This window comes from Rhea americana, unplaced genomic scaffold (genome assembly GCF_003343005.1).
Source record: "Rhea americana isolate MKP2758 unplaced genomic scaffold, rheAme1 scaffold_73, whole genome shotgun sequence".
Classification (NCBI taxonomy): Eukaryota; Metazoa; Chordata; class Aves; order Rheiformes; family Rheidae; genus Rhea; species Rhea americana.
The window spans coordinates 420,721-440,842 of NW_028186901.1; the positions used below are offsets into that span (position 1 = coordinate 420,721).

The 20,122-nt window shown below is 38.2% G+C and overlaps 1 protein-coding gene across 3 annotated transcripts in view; it reads left to right on the forward strand.

The window, feature by feature from the left end:
• The window catches only part of KIAA1328 (KIAA1328 ortholog), a 170,325-nt gene that overhangs the window by 123,793 nt on the left and 26,410 nt on the right, over nucleotides 1-20,122 (forward strand). For all 3 annotated transcript variants that reach the window (XM_085321931.1, XM_085321930.1, XM_085321929.1), the window contains 2 exons: nucleotides 9,810-9,991; nucleotides 17,669-17,777. In XM_085321931.1, coding sequence (XP_085178057.1) covers nucleotides 9,810-9,991; nucleotides 17,669-17,777 — 291 coding nt within the window. The remainder of the gene's footprint in view (nucleotides 1-9,809; nucleotides 9,992-17,668; nucleotides 17,778-20,122) is intronic.

A 20,122-nucleotide genomic window follows, 5' to 3' on the forward strand; every position in this document is an offset into this window, starting at 1 on the left:
CTACAGTATCAGTCTGTACGACGCTGCAAAAAATCTACACTGCTGTTTCTCATTTTATTTCYTCTGCCACTCTTCTCTGCTTCTTCGGTTACATGAGACTTAACATTTTCTTGGGTGTTACCTGTACTTTTGGCATCTACTTCTACCACATTCCCTAATTCTCTTTGACTTTTGGAACGACAGAGTCATTTCATGGCTCTCTGTAACTAAATCTTTCCTCTTTCACATCTTACCTCTACAAGGCTCTCTTTTCAGCAGAATTTACACTTTTTTTCCTCCTCACCCCTAATCCTAATTTGCTGAGTTTCTGACAGAAAGGAATGGTGCTCTCTAGCACTGTGAACTAGTCCTGCTCTTTCCCCTAACCAAAAGGATGGTCTCTKCTTAGTGTGTCCCCCTAACATTTGAATTGTATTCTAAAGATATCACCAGTAGCCTAAGGAGATTAGTATTGTAATTTAACTGAAGTAACAAGTCATCAGCTCTTCCATATGGAAAAGTTTACATATGGTTTCTAACACACTTAAGAGGTTAACCTGAAACAATATGCAAGTAACTTCAGCCTTCTGTCAGGCTTCATCTCTTTATGTAATTGCAGTCCCTTCTGTTGGATCTGAGTGTAGTTAATCTAGTTAATCTTTTTTTCTTTTTTTTTTTTTTAAAAAAAAAAAAAAAACAAACCCTTTGGATTCCCATAATCTGCACCTACATCTTGCATCTTGTTCAGAAAGTAGTTTTCGAGAGAAGGGCTAAATTTATATAGCACCTATATATTCAGTAAAAAGACACATATCATAAGGCACTGGTGGTTGCTGTTCTGAACAGGTATTTCCAGATTTTAACAAACCTATGCAAAGACAGACTTCCAAGACCTAAGCTCAGTTCATTTCTGTTGCCTGGTAAAATATAATTGCCTTTTATTTGCCAGCTGTTGCTATAACTAACACAGCCAAAGACATTTGTGTCTGGCCTAACAAAGTAAAGTTTAAGTTTTGTGAGCAGGGAAACTGTGGGCCAGKGCCTGCACGGAACCCACAACTTCACAAAGCCTCTGGCGATGACTTTTTTTTTCTCTTTGCTTGATATTGGACATTAATGTCTGATAATGTGTGTTTCACTAAATGGTTTTAAAAGAGATGTTTACCTTTAATCAATGGAATAGTTCCTGTCCAATTTGAATTTTATTATGCCTTTTTTCCTGAATATAGGAACAGAARAAAGTGTAACATGTTCTATAAACATCTTGATTGAATTAGTGTTTTGTGATGCTGTCACGTTCACATAAAATTCTTGCATCAAAAGGAAATCTTTGGTGTGTTTTTGTGCAAGACACAGGCCAAGATTTTAGCGTTGTAAGCCTTCAGATAGGCATCTATGTCTGTATTTAAATACTTACAATAAGTGGCTGATTTTTCAGTCATAGCCATCAAGAAAACTCTATGAAATAAGTAGCTTTATTGGATTAAAGGCAACTGAAGTTGCCAAAAGTTAATTTTTTAATATTACCAAGAACTACCTTGTCAAATCTACATCTGCTGGGTATGGTAATCCACCAATCTAAGTGTACTTTGAGGTCTTCTCTATTTACTTCTTTAGGCTGTAACAATTTTTTTTTAAAACAGATCAATAAACAATCTCAGTATTTTCATTTTACTAAGGAATATAATAAAGATGACTACTAGTGTAGTAGTACATCATTAATATACTACTAAATGATAGAATGACTCTGTCCCACAGATGTAATTTAATCATAAAAAATGGCTAGAGAAGTTCAAAGATGCATCAGAATGGGTGTTTCCAATAGAAATGGGATAGTATATAATACCATTTGATAGTATTCTGATGTGAAGGCATTTGGGATGTCTTCATAGTATAGCTTCAAAGCATAGCATATAGCTATGGAGTATAGCACAGAGTAAAGCATACAGCTTTAGACTCTCCAGATAGCAGATTTGCTGGTTCCAAGATCTGTAAGACTACAGTGCTGACAGACTTGTAACAATGAAGAACAGTAATAATCTATAGTTAAAATGCTTAATTCAATCATCATGTGGTACAGATAAAGTAGAAAAAGGAGACAGATTTTTGATTGGAAAAGATGGGTCTTGTAAGTGTGCTGCTGTGTTAGCTCAGTGGTAATGGTTCCTATTCACTAGAATACTCAGATTCAAGGACAGCTGCTTCRTAAGAACCGCAAAGATAAAAACTCTAATTGTTTATTATGGGATTTGATGCATTTATGAAAGATTTTTGCTTGCAACATGTTCCCTGTGATATCAGAAGAATAGTCAGTGAGCCAGGAGTTCACCTCAAGATTCCTAAGAGCTAATGTGTTTGCTGAGGTTGTTCATTTTCGTTGCTGTCAATGTGAGAAGCTTTTAACTTTCTGTTCTTCCATCTCCTCACTTAGAAAGTGGGAATGAGAGTTTATCATGCCAGTATCCTGAATATTGAAAGTTAGCATCTATGAAGTGCAACTTGCTCGACGAACAGAAGCAGCTCTCAGCCAAACAGGAGTGATTCTGGATAAGGCACCAAGACAGGCTCATTTCTCTGAAGAGCATGTGATCCTTCTCCTGAAGGAGCGTTATGCAGTTTGATCTACTGGAGAAGTTTGGGTTTAGTTCAAAAACTTTGCCCTAAACAGAGATTTGCATCATTTTCTTGTGCTACTTTCACTGGTGGCAGGCAGGCAGGCTTTTCAGATGCACAGACAGTGTTTTGAAAGATTGTTTTTATACCTATGACTTGACATTTACATGACTTTCTTTTGTGAAGGCTGACAGCACTGCTTGCTGCAACGACAGCTGCTCCACGCTGCTCTGCAAGAAAGGCCAAACACACAATCACAGCATTTTGTCCTGCTAAAGCTTTGCCAGTCCGCTTTTTGTGGTCGTTCCTGTATGACTGCCTGAAAAGCTTGATGTTGGATTTTTCTGTAGATTCAGAGGAAAAGAGAGAAAGTAATCAGAGCTCATTTCAGCTGTTTATTAGGAAAACTCTTTAACATACATGGGAAAGGTGCTGGTGGGCAGTTGACATATAACTAACTTAAASTGGAATGAGGACAAGGCTTCAAAGAAAAGACATGAAGATAATTTTAGGCAGAATTTAACTTATTACTTGCTACAAATGGACCTTTAACTGCATATATTAAATGAAATAGCAACTTCATTGAAGATAAAGGCAATATTTTGATTGATTCAGTGAGGCCAGAGTTTCACCTATGGCTCATATGATCTAATAGGTCATTGCTAATTAAGGGCGTATGTGCCCTCAGTTCTCACTGCTGGAATTAAATGCTCTGAGCACCACTCACTGAGGGAATGGGGAAGGAACTGGTCTCTTTGAAAGAGTGGTCCGGAGGGCCTGTGCTATGGATACACTGCTAGAGCACAATATATGAAAAAGCTTTTAGTGTAGCTGCCTGTGTAACTTCTCCAAGATGAGAGAGAAGTGAAACAAATACAGCGGATCCAAGAGAGACAATTCAACAGAAAGGAAAAACAGAGTGAATATATCAGGTCAGATAAAACTGATACAGGCATATATGTTACTGAATTACGGGACAGTGAGCCTAAAAAAGACTGTAAGAACTGAAAGCTCTACATCACTCCTTRGAAATATATTGTGTGCACATTGACAAGTAGATTGTAGGCAATCACTGTCTACATATGATTTCTGTAAGGAAAAAGAAATCCCTTCATTACAGGCAGGTTTGATAATATTTTTATTTCGGTTATAAAAGTCTCATTGTCTACTGAGATGTTTTGCATCTGTCCCTGCCCTCCTACCTTTTACGTAGAAAAATACATGAGAAAGGAGATGAGCTCTGTCCTGAAGATCTCAAAACTATAAATGAAAACATGTTCTCTAGAAAGGAAAGCAGCTGTCTCTTATTAACATGCACTGGATCCCACCAGTGTCATTAACATGCTGATGCATCTAACATAAGCCTCAAAATGCCAGGTTTCATAATTGGGCCACAAAATCTCACTCTAGGYCTGAAAATGGCCTTCAAGGTCTGTATTGGAATAGGATATTTCCCCTGCTTTTTAAAGGAGGGGAAAAATATTAAGCTTGATTTCTTCTTTTTTTCAAACATTCTTTATTTCTATATTAAATAGGCTTTCAAATTTTAATAGTGTGTTTTGAGCACTGTTAATCTGCTGACAGGAACAGATTGCTTTTGTCATAAGGAATGCAAGGGTGATCATGTTCAGTGATGGGAGATGGCCCTGAAGTTCATTTCATGCATTTCTTTTTTGCCTGCAACACTCTGCCTCTGTTACAGTGGGACGGCTGAGTAAAGCTGGGTTGTGCACCCCCATAACAGCCCTACAAAAGCAGCAGTAAGTGGACCAATCTCCCTCCTCTCCCATGTGCTGCTCCRGTTTTTAACATCTCAATGTGTTTCTCCCCTACTCTGATAGAAAGAAGGGGCAGGATATGTTGCCTTGGAGGAGGATTCCAGGTTGTGGGTGAAGATGTACTAAGGAGGGTCTTCTCCTSTAACTCTGTTGTCAAGGGTTTTTTCACAATTAGCTTTAAGCAGATCTAATGTGGAACATGCACCACCTTTAGGTGTCTCCTTTTGTTGGTGAGTTGAGCGATTGGAAGTTGTTCTGGTTTTCTTCCATGTCTGTTCACCTGCTGTTTTGGGGCCCAGGTTCTTTACCGGATCACCTTTCATCCTCTCTTTACTTCTGTTCCCAGGCGTGGATGATGGTAATCACATTTCCTCACCTCATGAGTTCTCAGAAAAAAAAAACCCGTGAAAACTCTGAGATACTTAGATATTTTGGAAGTAGAGGGTTACATGGATTAGAGTTACACCTGATAGGGTGTACCCCAGCGAAGGCCTGAGAAAAGGAGTGTTTGCRCAGGAGACCAATGAACTTGCTTCCTAGAGCCACTCGTCCAAACTCTACAGATCTTCTTTTCTGTCTGTGTCAACTTCACAGACAGTTGCACTTTGGAACTGGTAGTGTTCAAATGTGCAGTTTGGTAACTTGATTTGAACTGACCTAAATTTGGACCCCTATTATGTATTGGCACTTCCTTCTATGTCCAGCATTTGTGATACTGCTGCTTTACACTGAGCTGGGTCTGAAAACTGATCTGGCTTAAAACTCTCCTGGCCAAAAGGAGAGAAAAAAAAGAATAATTTTCAACCAGCTTGTCAAACCACACCTGAAATGGCAATAGGGGTTCCAGCTACAAAAACATATTGCTTAGGTTGCCTACTTATCACCAGTTTTGCATCATTAAGTGTTATGCATTCTTGGCCTGATATAATTGCAGCAGATTGCACACATGAACTGTTAATTATTTTATTTTTAAAACAGAATTTGCAAAGCAGGAAAATAGCATTCCAATGTGTTTGCTTTTGGACCTAACCTATCAAGCCAATMTGTTAGTTTGATGATGGTAAAACTCCCAAGCCCTTGTCTCAACAGGGCGCTGTAGGGTACTATTAAGACAGCCATCTGTTGAACATACATACTGGAGGCATGAATTGCCTTGCATTTTGGGTTTCTGACTAGTTATAAGWTAGTTGTGTTCTCTCGATACCACTGATCTGCTCTGAAAAATGTGTGGAAAGATCAGAGTTCAATGAAAGGTGAGGATCCGAGTTTAGAATCAATGWCTAGGAGCACTAGGTATGGAGTAGGAAGGAGATTAAACCTTTTAGGTATACGCATGTTGATAGTAAACGCTGCTGTGTGGCAAGAGTCTTAGCTGCTTGAGTAGCTTAGCACGTCAATAGATCTGTAAAACTCCATTTTCAGACCAGGGCTGCCATTATGCTGGATTGATTCATCATGATGAGCAGATAAAGCAAGTCAAATTCTATCAGAGTTTTCCTGCATTAATTTAAAAATGAGTTTAGCTGGCTCTAAATGGACATTTGTTTTAGTATCTTGAAGAACTGACTTTCCTCTATTAAAGCAGAATAATGTATCTATATAGTGCCCTAACTTGAACAGTACATAAAGATTAGTAAATAAGACCCCATTAAAAATACTTATAATGTAAGTAACATGGRTCCCAATAGCCTTTCTAATGTCCATTAATGCTTATTCTGAGGATCAGAGCTCATTTTACTGAGCCATTTAGTCAAACCGTGTGATTATTTAGAAAGTTAATTCATGCATACTAAAATCTAGCTTAAGTAATGCAGAGGGTAGGAGGTAAAACTCTATGGAGACGATAGTCCTTTTTGTTATTTAATGATCAGCCATAATTAACTTGCAAATTTGAAATAATTAGAACAAATTAAAGGTATTTAACTTTGCCTCCCTAAAGAAAAATTCAAATTGCACCAAATGCAGCTTTAAATTATTCAAGTCTCAGAGGTCTGTGCTGGGTTTTTTTACAATGCCTTTTCTATGATGAGAATACCAATCTGCTTTTTGTCAGAAAGCATCCTATCAAGTAATTGTTCTTTGTGTCTAATAAATGACAGCTATTCTTCTTTGTAAAAGTATTTCAGTCTCTGAAGACTACACCAGCATTTCCATGGCATTTTAATTCAATAAAACAAAAGGTTAATGTTTTTCTACTTTTTAAGGAATGCAAATACTAGCAGTATTCTGTGGGTCCTGAATGATATTTAAAATTTGCTATTCAAGCTCAGCAAGGATATCGYGATATGACATACACAAAATGGCAAACTGTTCAAGGTGTGTTTTCCTTTGTTGTTGAAGTATTTCGATATTCATAAGGAGGCAGTGATGTTGAGGCTTGCGTCTTTTCTGGTAATACTACCTTGCCACTCCTGCCTTAGTGTGTAGATGAGATAGGTTTTTAAGGTCTTTATTTAGCCTATCTTCTCTGTTGCGTAGTTTCAGGAAATATTATGAAAATTCATCAGATACAGCCCTACAGGAGGTCCTACTGACCAGTTTATGTTTGAGTGATATGATGGATGGCCGAAACTGAAAATAGAGAATGACCTGTCTGGTCTCTTAGTATCGCTACCTGATCCCTTTGGACCATGCATTAGTTTTGAATTTCTCAGATTGCAATAGTTATGTCTTTAGTTTTACTAATTATTCCATAGCTGAATAAGTTTGTGCTGAAATAGCTTTTTCCTCACATTTTCTTTGCTTAATTTTGACACATTGCTAATTATTGACTTTCTTCTTTTTCTGTGTGTGTGTAAATCTCTGCATTATCCTTTTTCCTCTGTTTTGTACACATCTCAGATTAAGTGCTTGTCATTTTTCAGTTTGATTCTTTATCCTTACTTGAGCAAAACTTTAGAGTGAGCTTTCCTTGATTAAATACTGAAGATCCAGGCTCTAATTCATTGTTTAGTGAGCTATAAATGCCACATACTCTTGCTTGTGTTATTTCCTCATAAATTAGCTCCTCTAACTTCCTCTTCATGTCTGTTTCCCTTTGAATTCCCTCTGGCATAGCGTTATCTAAACCACAGCTCAGTATTCTGGAGGTAACCTCACCATCTAAAAGGTATCACTCACCAGCAGAGTAAACGCCTCCTCCTCCTCTACAAGACAAAGGTCACCGTCTTCACAGATCTGTAGGTTGTAATTAAATGTACTTTAAAGGCTCAGAAAACATCTAAATAATGACTACCTCAAAATTTTTACATGCTGTTAATCATCTAGATGTAGAAGAATAAAATATAGAGCCCTGCATTATCATAGAAATCTGGTCAAACGGTATATCTTAAAAMTCTTTAATTGGTTGTTAGGGTTCAGACCCACTTCTTGCTGTGCTCTGGGTTTCCGGAATTAGTAGGTTAGTTTCATATAATTCAAATAAGTTACTAATTTTGTCCACCATAAATTTTAATAGCACTTTGCAGTATTATTAGCAGCCATGCAGTTTGAAGCTCTAAAGTAAACGGTGGTTATTCAGAGAAGTTTTATCCAACACTTCAGCCAGTTATTACAGGTCGTGAGCCATTATCGAAATGTTCTGCATTAATAATACAGGAGTAATACTAATTGTCAAACAGGCGCAGTGGGCCCTATTAAACAATGACTTATACAGCACATTGATTTTAAACTTTTAATTCAGMTATCATTTTCTGGTGGGAAGATCAGATACCTGCTTTTTTCAGATGTACAGTAACTTCAGTAGTGTGATCTTTTATGTAAAAGGTATTTACATCTTTATTTTGTGAATCAGCCTCCATAAAACAATACTTCAAATAATGTAATATGGTAGTGCTCTTTGCATTGCCCATACAAAAATTGGTGCTTGCACAGAAAAATAATTTGTGTACTCTTACATTAACTTCAGAAGGCCGTGTTCCCCCCGTGCTTGCGAGTAGAACAGTGTAACTTGAGTTGAACTGTATTCCTTCCATATGGATCATCCCAATTTTTTTTATATGTGTGTGTGTGTGTGTGTGTGTATGTATATATGTATATGTGTATGTATATGCATATATACTTAAATTATGGGGCTAATGATGTATGCCTGTTGGACATCCTTATTTAAGGCTTTATCTTTTTCCTGAGAGCAGAATGTAGAAGTGGTAGGTTATCCTAAGGGAAATGTATGTTGATAAGGCCACAGAAGTAGTTATAGTTATATTCTTCCTGTGTGCATCTGTGGGCTGCAGCATCTGTGAGATCCCAACATTTCTGAAGCTTTTGTGTTAATTTGTACTGTGGTTTACTGAGAGAAAGATGATCTCTAACTTCCTGTATTCCTAACCTTTTTTCTGATTGTGTGTGTCTGTGGTGACTGCAGTCATGTTTGCTCCACATCAACAAATTTGCATCTTGGCTCTATCTGTGCAAGGTGTTTAAGTTCATGCCTAGACTTGAAGGAGCTGTGTTCTAACTGGGCGTTCTCCACTGCTCCTTTGGTTAACTGCCTCTTTTTTAACCCTGTCAAATCTATCACACTTGCTGCACTACATGCTCTCCCACCAGTTTTTTGGTTGTTCTCTGTCCCATTTTCTTGTGTTTCTGTTTCCTTATCCTCTTCCTGCTTCCCTTTTGCAAACCAGGACCCCAGTTTTCTTCCTACAAATTCTTCTCTGCTTTGCCTCCTTCTTACGAAAGTGAACATTTCTTTTCAAATACGATTTTTCCATCTTTGCTCCACATGCTGGGCAAAGTCCTTTCTGTGTCTAGATCCCAGATCCCAGCCACTCAGAAAATTTAGGACTTAATGCTTTAGGCAATATGCCAGCTATGGGAGACCCCAAACATAATTGCCAAAATGTTGCTAGTGTCTGCATGGATAAGTTTACTCTGGGTTGGGGAGGAGGTTGGAGCACGGTGACGTGGAAACAAGGCAATCTTGCCACACAGCTGGGTCGAGGAAAGCAGTCCTCGGCAATACGTCTTTGCAAGGCATCGACTTGTCTCCTGTTTCCAGATCCTTGCCACCCTTGTTATTCTCAATTGTTTCTGGAAGCTCTTGCCTGTGTGGGTCTTGCTTTTGGAGTGCGCATGTTCCTTTCACAGACAATATCAAAGGCAGCAATGGTTCAGGCAGCAGAACTGAGACCCTTGTGTGCAAAACACCTCTAAATTTTAGTAACAGCAAACTATCATCATTTCTTTCTCTCCTTCTTAGTTAAGCTCCTATTAACTAAAATTTCTTGTGTGGCTCACAACATGTATCACTAGATAACCTGTCAACTAACTAACTAATCATCAGAGAGAGAAATTCTGGCTCAGTCTGCCTCTATAAACTTCCATAGGTATGATCCAAAAGGCCATTTGATGTACACTTTCAAGGGTTCAGCAAAGCTGCAGTGAAAAGGCAACTGTGAATGCCTCATGTAATAGTGTGTGACTTTTCTTTCCTCCCAGTTTACCTGTGTCAAAATGTGAAGATTACTTTCCCAGAACGCCTCCAAGCAAATCCTCCAAACCATCAGGAAGCAGTGGTGGAAGCAGTTCYGGGAAGAAAACAGTTGGTTTTAGTGCAACTGTGGAAGATGGGCAAGCCCTTCTAATGCAGGCCAAGAGGGTAGCCAGCAGGTCAAGGAAAGGTAAGGTGAAGCATATGAAGCATACTGTATTGCAGCTCCATGAGTGCACTGATGATATTTAGAAACTATATGTGTGTGTTCAGGAGTGGATAAACAAAATGGATGATTAAAGGGAGAGGACTGCAAGTTGCTTAAAGCAGCCCAAGAGGAGGTAGCTACGTTTAAAGTAATAGTGTAAAAAGCCTTGGAAGTAATAAGTGATCTTCATGGTTGGTGTTCCTGATGGAAGGGAAAAAATAGCCCTTTAATCTCAAAAAGCTACTTCAACAATTCTTTTTGCTTTYCCAGCAAGCAGAGAAAAAGTGCAGTGGGGCTTGTTCTTGAAATGTAATCTTCTTCACATTCTTTTCCTCCCCAAGTAATGGCTTCACCATTACAACCTGATATTTTGCCACGCAGGGATATCTGTAGAACTAGAATCTATCCTTCCTTTAGTTTAGCACCTCCACTTAAGGAGCAGAGAAAGCAGCCTTCCTTAGGGGCAGAAAGGGTTGGGAACAAAAGCAGCGTGGATGTTTCACTGCTGAGCCTTGAACATAATCCGTGCTTCGATTATGAGCTAGCTTGCCTTTTTTTTTTTTTTTTTTTTTTTTTTTTTTTTTTTTTCAGCCAGTTTGCTGTTTATGTCAGCATAAAAATAAAGAAAATGGCAAAATGAGAAGAAATGTGGTGCAGTTCTCAAAGGAACAAATAACTTGTGTTATTGGTTAAGACCGTACCAACATTAAAAAGCAGTCCCTGTGAAGAAACTTTCAAAAGGGTATCATCAGCCTGGACCCAAACAGTGGCTGAGGTTAATCTCTTCCAAGGCACAGCTACAAAAGTTGGAAGCCTGTAAAGGACTTGTGTCCAAAAAAATCAATTTCTAATTTGAAACAAAATCATTTTTGACTAACAGGGGTTCAGGACCCATTACTTTTGCTGTATAGTCTGCTGACATTTCACACTTTCTGTTGTGCACAATGAATCCTAATAGTCATTTTATAACATTGCTACACCAATCAATTTAAGCAAGAGAAAGCCGTTACAATTCTGCAAAGTTTCAGGGGCAATTTTCACTGATGGTTTTCTTTTATGTTTTTTTCAGCTATCATTATTTTTTTTCTTCACTTTTCCTCTTCCTTCTCTCCCCCTCCTCTCAGTACTGTAGTGATGAAATTGAGATTTTTCACAGTTGTTGGATGATGGGTTTTGTTCCTTGGATAGGGATAGTCCCCAAAAAAGTAATTTATTTTCCACAGATTAAAAAAAAAAAAAAAAATCGAACCCAACCTCTCTTTCGTTCATTCATTTCATTTTAGTACTTAGAAGAAGTTACAAGCTACACCTGGCTATTGCACGTAGCAACCAAGCTGCACCTATGCTGATCGAGCGATTGCAGTGGTCAGCATGATGTCTGAAGAACCTGGCTATCTTTTAAAAAACACTTTCTGGGATTGCTAACTTTGAAGACATAGAGCTGCATGGCAAAATTTAACTTATAAACATTGACACTTGCTGTGACACCAGATAAAGTTCAGAGAAATGTTTTCAAGCTGTGGAACAACCTCAGGTCTATTACTGATTTGAATGGCTTGTTTATCACAAGGCAAATTATCTAGCACTAATCACTGGAGTTGAATCTTCTGTATTTAGTACCTTTTTAATTGGCTTCCCTCTGTTATATGTTTGGACTCCTTTAACAGGTATACACACATACTTGTAAAGTGTTTTTTCCATCTGTGAAGATCACCAGGGCACAATGTCAAGTTTCTTAATGCTAGTTAGCTCTGGACATTTTCTGTCTCTGTCCTTATTTCTGGTAGATCATACCATCTGTTGCTGAACTGAGACTGCTGCTTCAAAATTTATTCTTTTATTAGGAAGCTATTATGTAGCTTCTAAAAAAAAAATTAAACCAGAAATACAAATACTGTTTTCTTTGGTAAGTCCTATAAAATTGTGGGATTTACCTTACTTCATCCAAGGACTGGGTCATTAGCCTGAAAGTCTGTCTCAGACAGTGGTCAGTACCTGTTGTGTCAATAGAAACAGATCCCTATGCTGCAGTGCATTTAACTGTGCTCTAGCTAAGCCATGCAATGTGGGGAAAGGGAATGAAGTCAAAGAAATGATGTCTTGAGACATGAAACTTGATGTTATTAGCCATGTACTTTCATGTGACGTTTCAGATCACAAAGCAGCAGTGTCTGGATATATACACGTAGAAACACATCTGCTGAAAACTTTTCAACAGTCAAATTTTATATTAGCACTAGAAATGTTTGTTTTTCTCATGCCTTTAGTCTGTCTTGTCTATTTAAATTGTAAATATATTAGGTTGGAGACCATCTCCCAGCACAAGTTAGTGCAGTGCCAGTTCTGTTGTAGGCCTTTGGCTCTGTAGCAATACAGTGTAATCTGTCTGTGCGACTGGGAATAATGTGTGTATCTGGCCACACTGCAACTCGTAAGTGTTTCTCCACAGCAACATATGCAATTGTATCAGATTTTGATGTTTTCCTATTTTACTACCTTTGTACTCTTAGATTTTGTTTTGATACAATAAAATGAGTAGTCAGTAAATCATGGCCATGCTGGAATGGTGGAAGAGTCTACTGCCCACAGATGGCTTATTATACTGAGTGTGGTGAATTTGGAAGGGATAATGTCTTAAGAAACCCACTTTCCCTTCTCCCTGTAGGTGTTTATTAATGAGGCAAAAACCATCATTACTTTGGTCCCATCACCTGCTGGAGCGAAAGGTGCATTTCTGTTCTCTTTTCAGGCTATAAGCTTACAGGACCAGCCATGCTTTGACAATCAGCTTTTATTCTTTCACTGATGCTTTTTGTCTCCTATTGTTTGTTCCTTAATTTTTGTTCCTGTGCTGTAGTAGGTGTTTGTGTCTTGTAGCCAAACTTTTTTAGTTTTACCAGCAAAACTTTAAGCAGATGAAACAATCCTCAAGTCTTGAATCTTTTCAGCAGTAAATTGTTTTTATTGGTGTCACCAGCAGCTATGTCAATTTGTACTAAAGTCTAACAACTTGTCTAATTAAAAAGAACTAGAGTATAAAAATGTGTGTTTCTCTTCCTCTCCACCCTAGATAATTTTGCTTTTGGGCTGGGAAACTAAACTAGATCCTGTCCATTACATTTTATCATATTAAGCACTTTGCTTCTCTACGCTTCCTTTTATAAAGTTTTCCCCTTTACCCCCTTCCTAATGTCTTTATATTGAAACAAAGAAGGAACTATTTTTCCTTTTTTGGAGAAGCTTTTACATTATATTGTATTAACATTCATAGATTTCCTTTCCATATGTAAAAGAAAAAAAATAGAGAAGGAAGAATGCTTTTAGCTCATAGTATCCACACTTTTCCAGGGGCTGATTTTTCTCTATAGTGTTTGTTTTTCAGTGGGTTTTCTAATGTGGCTTCTTAGCAATTCTGGAACTTCTTCCCTTGAGGGAAGACTCTTCCCTACAATCGAATAGAGCAATTAGTTAATATTACTGAAGTGCTTTGAAGATGTGAAGTACTATATAAATGTTAAGTATTACGAATATTAGTATTATCTGATTCATAAAGATTTCTTTCATGATTATCAACCTAGATTTTCCATTGCTTACTTTCATCCCATTACTGCCTCAACCAGTCTCAACAATTTTTCTTCATTCTCAGTGCTTATACTTTCAAAAATGTAGGCTGCTTTATTTCCTCTGCTTTCTTCAAGCTTTAGTTGTCTGTTTGTCAAGCAGAAATATATAGTTATTTGAATTTTTGAACTAACTTAAATCATTCAAGTTAACCAAATTGAAAATRGTATTCTTAACATTACCATTTAGAAGACATCTGTAATTTGCTTTGTGGGTAGCTCAGCCTGCAGGCTTACCTCTAGGTTTTTTTTAGTTATTCTGTGCTACTCCAGGTTCTCACTTTCCATTGATATCAGGGTTTAGATTATTTGCACCATGCATGAGCGTTCTTTTTCCAGGGTGAATGTGCCTATTCTTTTCCTGTGTTTCTTGCTTCTCTAGATCATCTGTATCTTCTCCAGTCTCATAATGTCTTCCAACACCTGCAGATCTAATTAATTTGCTGTCATTTGTATCACCCCAGTTCTCTATGACTTTTCATAAATAATTACCAGTCACTTCATAAATTCATTAGCTAATTCCCTTTAGCCCTGAAATATATATCCTTCAGACTAAAGAATTTGTGTCTTTTTTTTCCCCCTTGATAATTTCTTTTCATCAGCTTCGTATAAGCAGGTATTATACATCAACAAGGTCTTCATTACCTCCTAGTTGCCAATATTCCTTTTCTTTATTTTTTTTTCTCTTAGTGTATTTTAAAATTATTAGTAGCTTGGCCATTTTAAGATCATTATTGATTTAATCTTCTTCATTTATTCATAGACCTACTTTCTCTTTGATGTTTTTTTTCCCCTCAATAGACTCATACGCCTTTTTTGAGATGTATTTTAAAAGGGTTTTTTTTTATATTCACTAATTCAGGATTTCTTTCTACTCCTGTTTTATCTCTGTGCATCCTAACAGCCTAAGTATATTCCTACTTAGTTCCTTTTCTTGTTTTCTGTTTCTAGCCCTAGTAATGTTTTCAAATTTGGGCCTTTGAACAGTCCCCTTGAGGCTGTATTGGCCACTTCTGAGTCTGCATATTTTCTTTTTCAGAGAAATATATCTACTTTTCTTTGAATTCAGTATGTTGACAATGTGCCAGCCTTTTCTTGTACAAGGAACTGAATATATTCTCCCAAGCTCACCAGGTTTTTATTACTTCAGTATTAGTTTCTTAAAATCCAGCTGCCTCATACCACTGTCACGTGAAATGGTTTCTAAATATTTCATATTCAGTCATAAAGCCAAATGTCCAAGCAAGAGAGTTCCAATCTTTATATGCCTACCTACTCATCATGGACTGGCACTTTACCAAGTTGCCAGGGACACACAATCAWTGTATTTTCCCATGATATTTCTAAGAATTCCTTCAATGGTAATTAAGTATTAGTGAGAGCTTTCACTATATAATGCTGAAGCACAATACATTAGAGCAGGGCAATAAGAACACATTCTTTTGTTAGCCTTCCTATAACATACATTAAAACACATGGTTTTGCTAGATTATATGCATGTATTTTTGTACATCTTAAATCAACACTGTATTTTAAATAATGATCGTCTCTTAGACATCCATAAACCTACAGAAATTGTGCACTGATGCTGGAATTCCAACTTTAATATATTTCAGCATGGATGGTAGATAACAATACTGTTCAGAGAGCCCAGAAATATTTAGTCATTACGTGGGTAAGACTTGCAGTAGAATTGCAACTCAGCATTTCAAGAGGGCAGATTTTCACTTAGAGATCTGTTTAGTAGAATCCTTTGGAGGGGAGAGGGACTCAGGACAGCTCGGTGATCTTCAAGGATGCCTCCTCAAAGCACAAGAATTGTCCATTCTGTCTATATGTCAGTATGGATGAACATAGAGCTCTTGCCTAAGCTTCACTTCAAAAAGGAAATATACAGTAGGTGGAAGCGGAGTTGGACCGTGTGGGAGGGGAATGAAGAGATAGCTGTAGCATACAGGGTTGGAGTAAGGAAAGCCACATCTCAGCTCATATCTGAGAGATCAGCTCAAGTTGAAACTAGAGAAAGTTATAAAGGGGTTATAAGAGGAAGGGTTTTTAAAGATTTATCAGCAGCAAAAGGAAGGCTAAGAAAGAGGTTGGCCCTCTACTCAGAGGGATAGGGTATCTAGTAACAAAGCACAAAAAATGAATGAGGTCTTCGATGCCTGTTTTTACTGATAAAATTTGCCCTCTGGTGTCCCTGAGCCTAGTGGCATAGTTTGTGGAATGATGCATTACCAGCTGTAGAGGAAGACACAGTTAAGGAGGGCTTAAGCCTCTTGGACATACCTAAGTCCATGCATGGAACAAGACAGGATGCATCTGAGGGTGCTGAGAGATCTGGGCAGTATCACTGAGAGGCTCACTCTCATCTTTGAAAGGTCATGGCAATCCAGGACAGTTCCTGATTATTGGAAAAAGGCAAATGTCACATCTATCTTCAAGAAGAGCAAGGAGGTAGATCTAGGGAATATCTCTGTCCCTGGGAAGATTATGAAGCAGATCCTCCTAGAAGCTGTTTGCAAACATATGAAAGACAAGAAGATGATTGGAATAGCCAGTATGGATTTACTAAAGGCAAATCATTCCTTAACAACCTGATTGCATTCTGTGATGGGATGACTGGTTCTATAGACAAGGGGAGAACGGTGGATGTCGCTTACCTTGATTTCAGCAAAGCCTTTGATTTAACTCCTATRGTTTTCTCAGAGCCAGATTGGTGAGATATGAACTGGGCAAGCTAACTGTAAGATGGAGGAAACCAGGCACCCTCGCACTAAAGTAGTTTTTCCTCATGTTCAGATGGAACTTCCTATGTTTCAGTTTGTGCCCCTTTCTTGTTGGCCTACTGCTGGGCATCACCGAAAAAGTCTAGTCCCATCCTCTTCACGCTCTCTCTTCAGATATTTGTATACATTGATAAAATCCCTCCTTAGTCTTCTCTTCTCCAGGCTGAAAAGGCCTAGCTCTCAGTCTTTCCTCATAGGAGAGATGCTCCAGTTTCTTCATCATCTTAGTAGCCCTTCACTGGACTCACTCATAGAATCATAGAATCAGTAAGGTTGGAAGGGACCTCTGGAGATCATCTAGTCCAACCTCCCTGCTCAGCAGGATCACCTAGAGCATGTTAGACAGGGTTGCATCCAGGCGGGCCTTGAATATCTCCAGAGAAGGAGACTCCACAACCTCTCCGGGCAACCTGTGCCAGTGCTCTGTCACACTCACAGAGAAAAAATTCCCCCTGACGTTCAGGCGGAACTGCCTGTGCTTCAGTTTCTGCCCATTGCTTCTTGTCCTGTCACAYGGGACAACTGAAAAGAGTTTGGACCCATCTCCTTGGCACCCTCCCTTCAGATACTTGTACACACTGATCAGATCCCCCCTCAGTCTTCTCTTCCCCAGGCTGAAGAGGCCCAGCTCTCGCAGCCGTTCCTCAGAGGGCAGGTGATAATCCTTGTAGCCCTACGCTGGACTSTCTTCAGTAGCTCCATGTCTCTCTTGTACTGGGGAGCTTTGCTTTGACTTGAGTGTTGTACTAGATGATCTCCAGACTTCATCTTCCAACCTAAATTATTTTTTAATTCCAAGATTATTTTTAGAAAAAGAAGGAGTGAACAAATATTTCTGTTTTACTGAAGGCAAAATATTGTTATAGGGATATTTAAAACAAACTTGGAAAAAATAACCTCTTACAGAAGATCACAAGAGCTGCATCTATAGAACTGGATCATGTGGGCCATTATTAGAAATAACAGTGCAAGTCTATCAAACCTCAGATGGAAAGGTATAGGCTGTAGTGTATGGCTTATTATATAAATATTATTCTGCATGATTCTGAAAGGCATTTCAGAATGCAGTGACACTGCACAAAGTTTTCAACCGATAATGACTTGTTCGCCATCTCACTGTATGTACAGTACACCAAAGAATGGCACAACTTTTGGTCATGGTGTTTGTAATAATTTGGAATCATGAAGTAGCTGCCCAAAACTTACTAGCCACTAATATCTACCTTCATTATCTTCAATTCCTTTTGCAGGGAAAACTTCAGGGCCAAGAAAGGATGCAGCCACATCTCCTGTGCTGATAGGCAGCAGTAAAGAGTTTGTAACCACAGCTACATCGCCAATACAGCGTGACACTTCGCGGTAAGCTGCTGGGTAATCTCTGGTTTAAGATTCTACAAATGCAACCATCAATATCCCCTAGATGCAGAAAAGTGGCTGAATTTCTATGATGTTTCATGTTAGCACAAGCTGGTTAATATAAACTAAAAACTGCCATATCCTTTTGACATTTATAGTAAGCCTTAAATTGCTTGTTAGAATAAGAAAAGCAGGAATACACCAAGTTCTAACACTTTAATTTTACTTAGATTTTGAACAGAAAGTATTTTATGTTCGAAGTCCTGACACGTTAAATGCATTTGTAAATAATTTGAATGGATGATGTTAACCCCTGTTAGGTTTTAAATCCACTTGAAGATTTTAATCCCCTGTATCTTCCCCCATATTTTATCAAATGGCATTTCTTTTTAAATGTTTTGTACCAGAGTTATTTTATGCTTAATGACAAGCAACAAAATCACATTAAGTCAGCAGTTCCTGATTATACTATATATCTGCACTAAATGCACTGGAAAAGCATTATCACTTCTGCTCCAATGAAGAAACAGAAAGCAGCATTGTTGTTACTCTTACGAGTCTAAAAACAACTTTGCCTTCTTTGGGCAGGATTACAATTCCAGTCATAAGTGTTTAAAAAAGCAACATGCAGTCCTTGCTTTTCTTTATCATCTCTCACATTTTCTAGTAATAAAATCTTTAGTTAAGCCAACAGAATAAATGCAGATTAAACTATGAATTTGCTATATTTTACACCATTAGTTGGATGGCTTTGTGCAGTGGAATGGCTAGAACATATGACAGTTCATGAGAAAGAGTTAAATGTTTTTTGGAGAATGAGAGGGCTTGAGTCAGATTTAATSTTTTCTTGGCCCAGTGGACTAGGAAAATATATGCTTGATATCATCCCTGTATTCTTGGCAGCATCTGGCAGTCTTATTTCTATTTTCTGAGGGAACTTGCGATACACAATAGGTGAAAACCCACTATCAATATTGACAAATTTGTACTTACTCGCTATGGAAACACTTTTTTTTTTTTTTTTGGTCTTCTGAAGGAAAAGATAATAATTCTGGGAGGATTTAAGAACTGAGGTGGWTTAGACTCTGTTTCCCAAAAGTAAYGGTATATTTAAACAAGCAGAAACTGCAGGGTTGCCTAAGCATTTCTTTTGGAGGCGAGGGTTACCTTTGGAAGTCAGTAATATCAGATAGAATGTGAATAAGAGATTGTTTGATACCATTTAATAGTGATAAGTGAAGTTTCCATTCAAGCACTGAGGAGCAGATATAAGACAATTACTCACATCATACAACAACTGTTCAGAAAAAAGGGATTTTATTCAAGAGGATCGAYGGCCCATTCTTTTCCAGAGAGGGGAGTAAAATAATTGCTGAAATATGCTGTTAGAAATTGTATCAGATAAAGTGATGAGTGTAAAAACAGTCTGATTAGCTGTCATCTTTAAAGGTTTATTTTACCAGTTGATGACAAATTTTGAAAAATCCCGTATTTCTAGGATGATCTATCCTGTGCTCGCTCACTCACTTTCTCTCTGTTGGTGCTTGAAGTATAATTGACCAGTTTAGGCAGCCATGTTGYGCTTTCCCTTACTCATGGCCTTCTCTAATTGAAAGTGGTAAATGGACAAGTATTTCTGTAGAGACCTAAAGCTGATCCTATCCTTCATCAAAAAAACCTGCWTGAGCAGCAGGTCAGTCTCAATTTATCACTGAATGGTTATAAGCTTAGACTGCAGGTTTAACTAACTAAATTAATCAATATTGAGAATTATTGCTGCTTTTGTGCCACTAAAGTTAAGGGTTTGTCAGCATGTTTGTTATAATCCATGATTTGGGGGTTTAACAGCTTAACCACAACAGTTGGCATGGGACTTGCAGCACAGAGCCTTAGCCTAAGAGCAAATTTATTTATTCGGCAGTACATGTAAATAYAATTACTTTTGACTATTTAAATTTAGACGACTAGCTTCAACTCATGTTTGTGCCAGCTTTAACTAGCACAAACCCTGGCACTGTGCAAGTAGCAATGGAAAGTCTGCCAGGGAGAAGGTGCTGGGAAGTGACAGAAGCTCCCTGCCACCGCGAGGTGTTAGGGTGCTAGCTCAGCTTCTGGAGCGGGCTGCCTGAATAAGCAGGCATGGCAGGTAAAGATGTGTTGGCTTGATCGCCTTTCTTGGCAGGGCTCAAATGGAGGCTTCGGTGTGTGTTAAAGCTGCCCCCCACCTGAGGAAGAAATGCCGCAGTGCTACTTTCTTCCCTCTCATTGAATGAATCCCCTCTGGGGCAAGAAATAAGTGTCCCTGGAAGGTAAAGATGGGTGTTTTGAGATTTGTAGTGCAGAAGGAC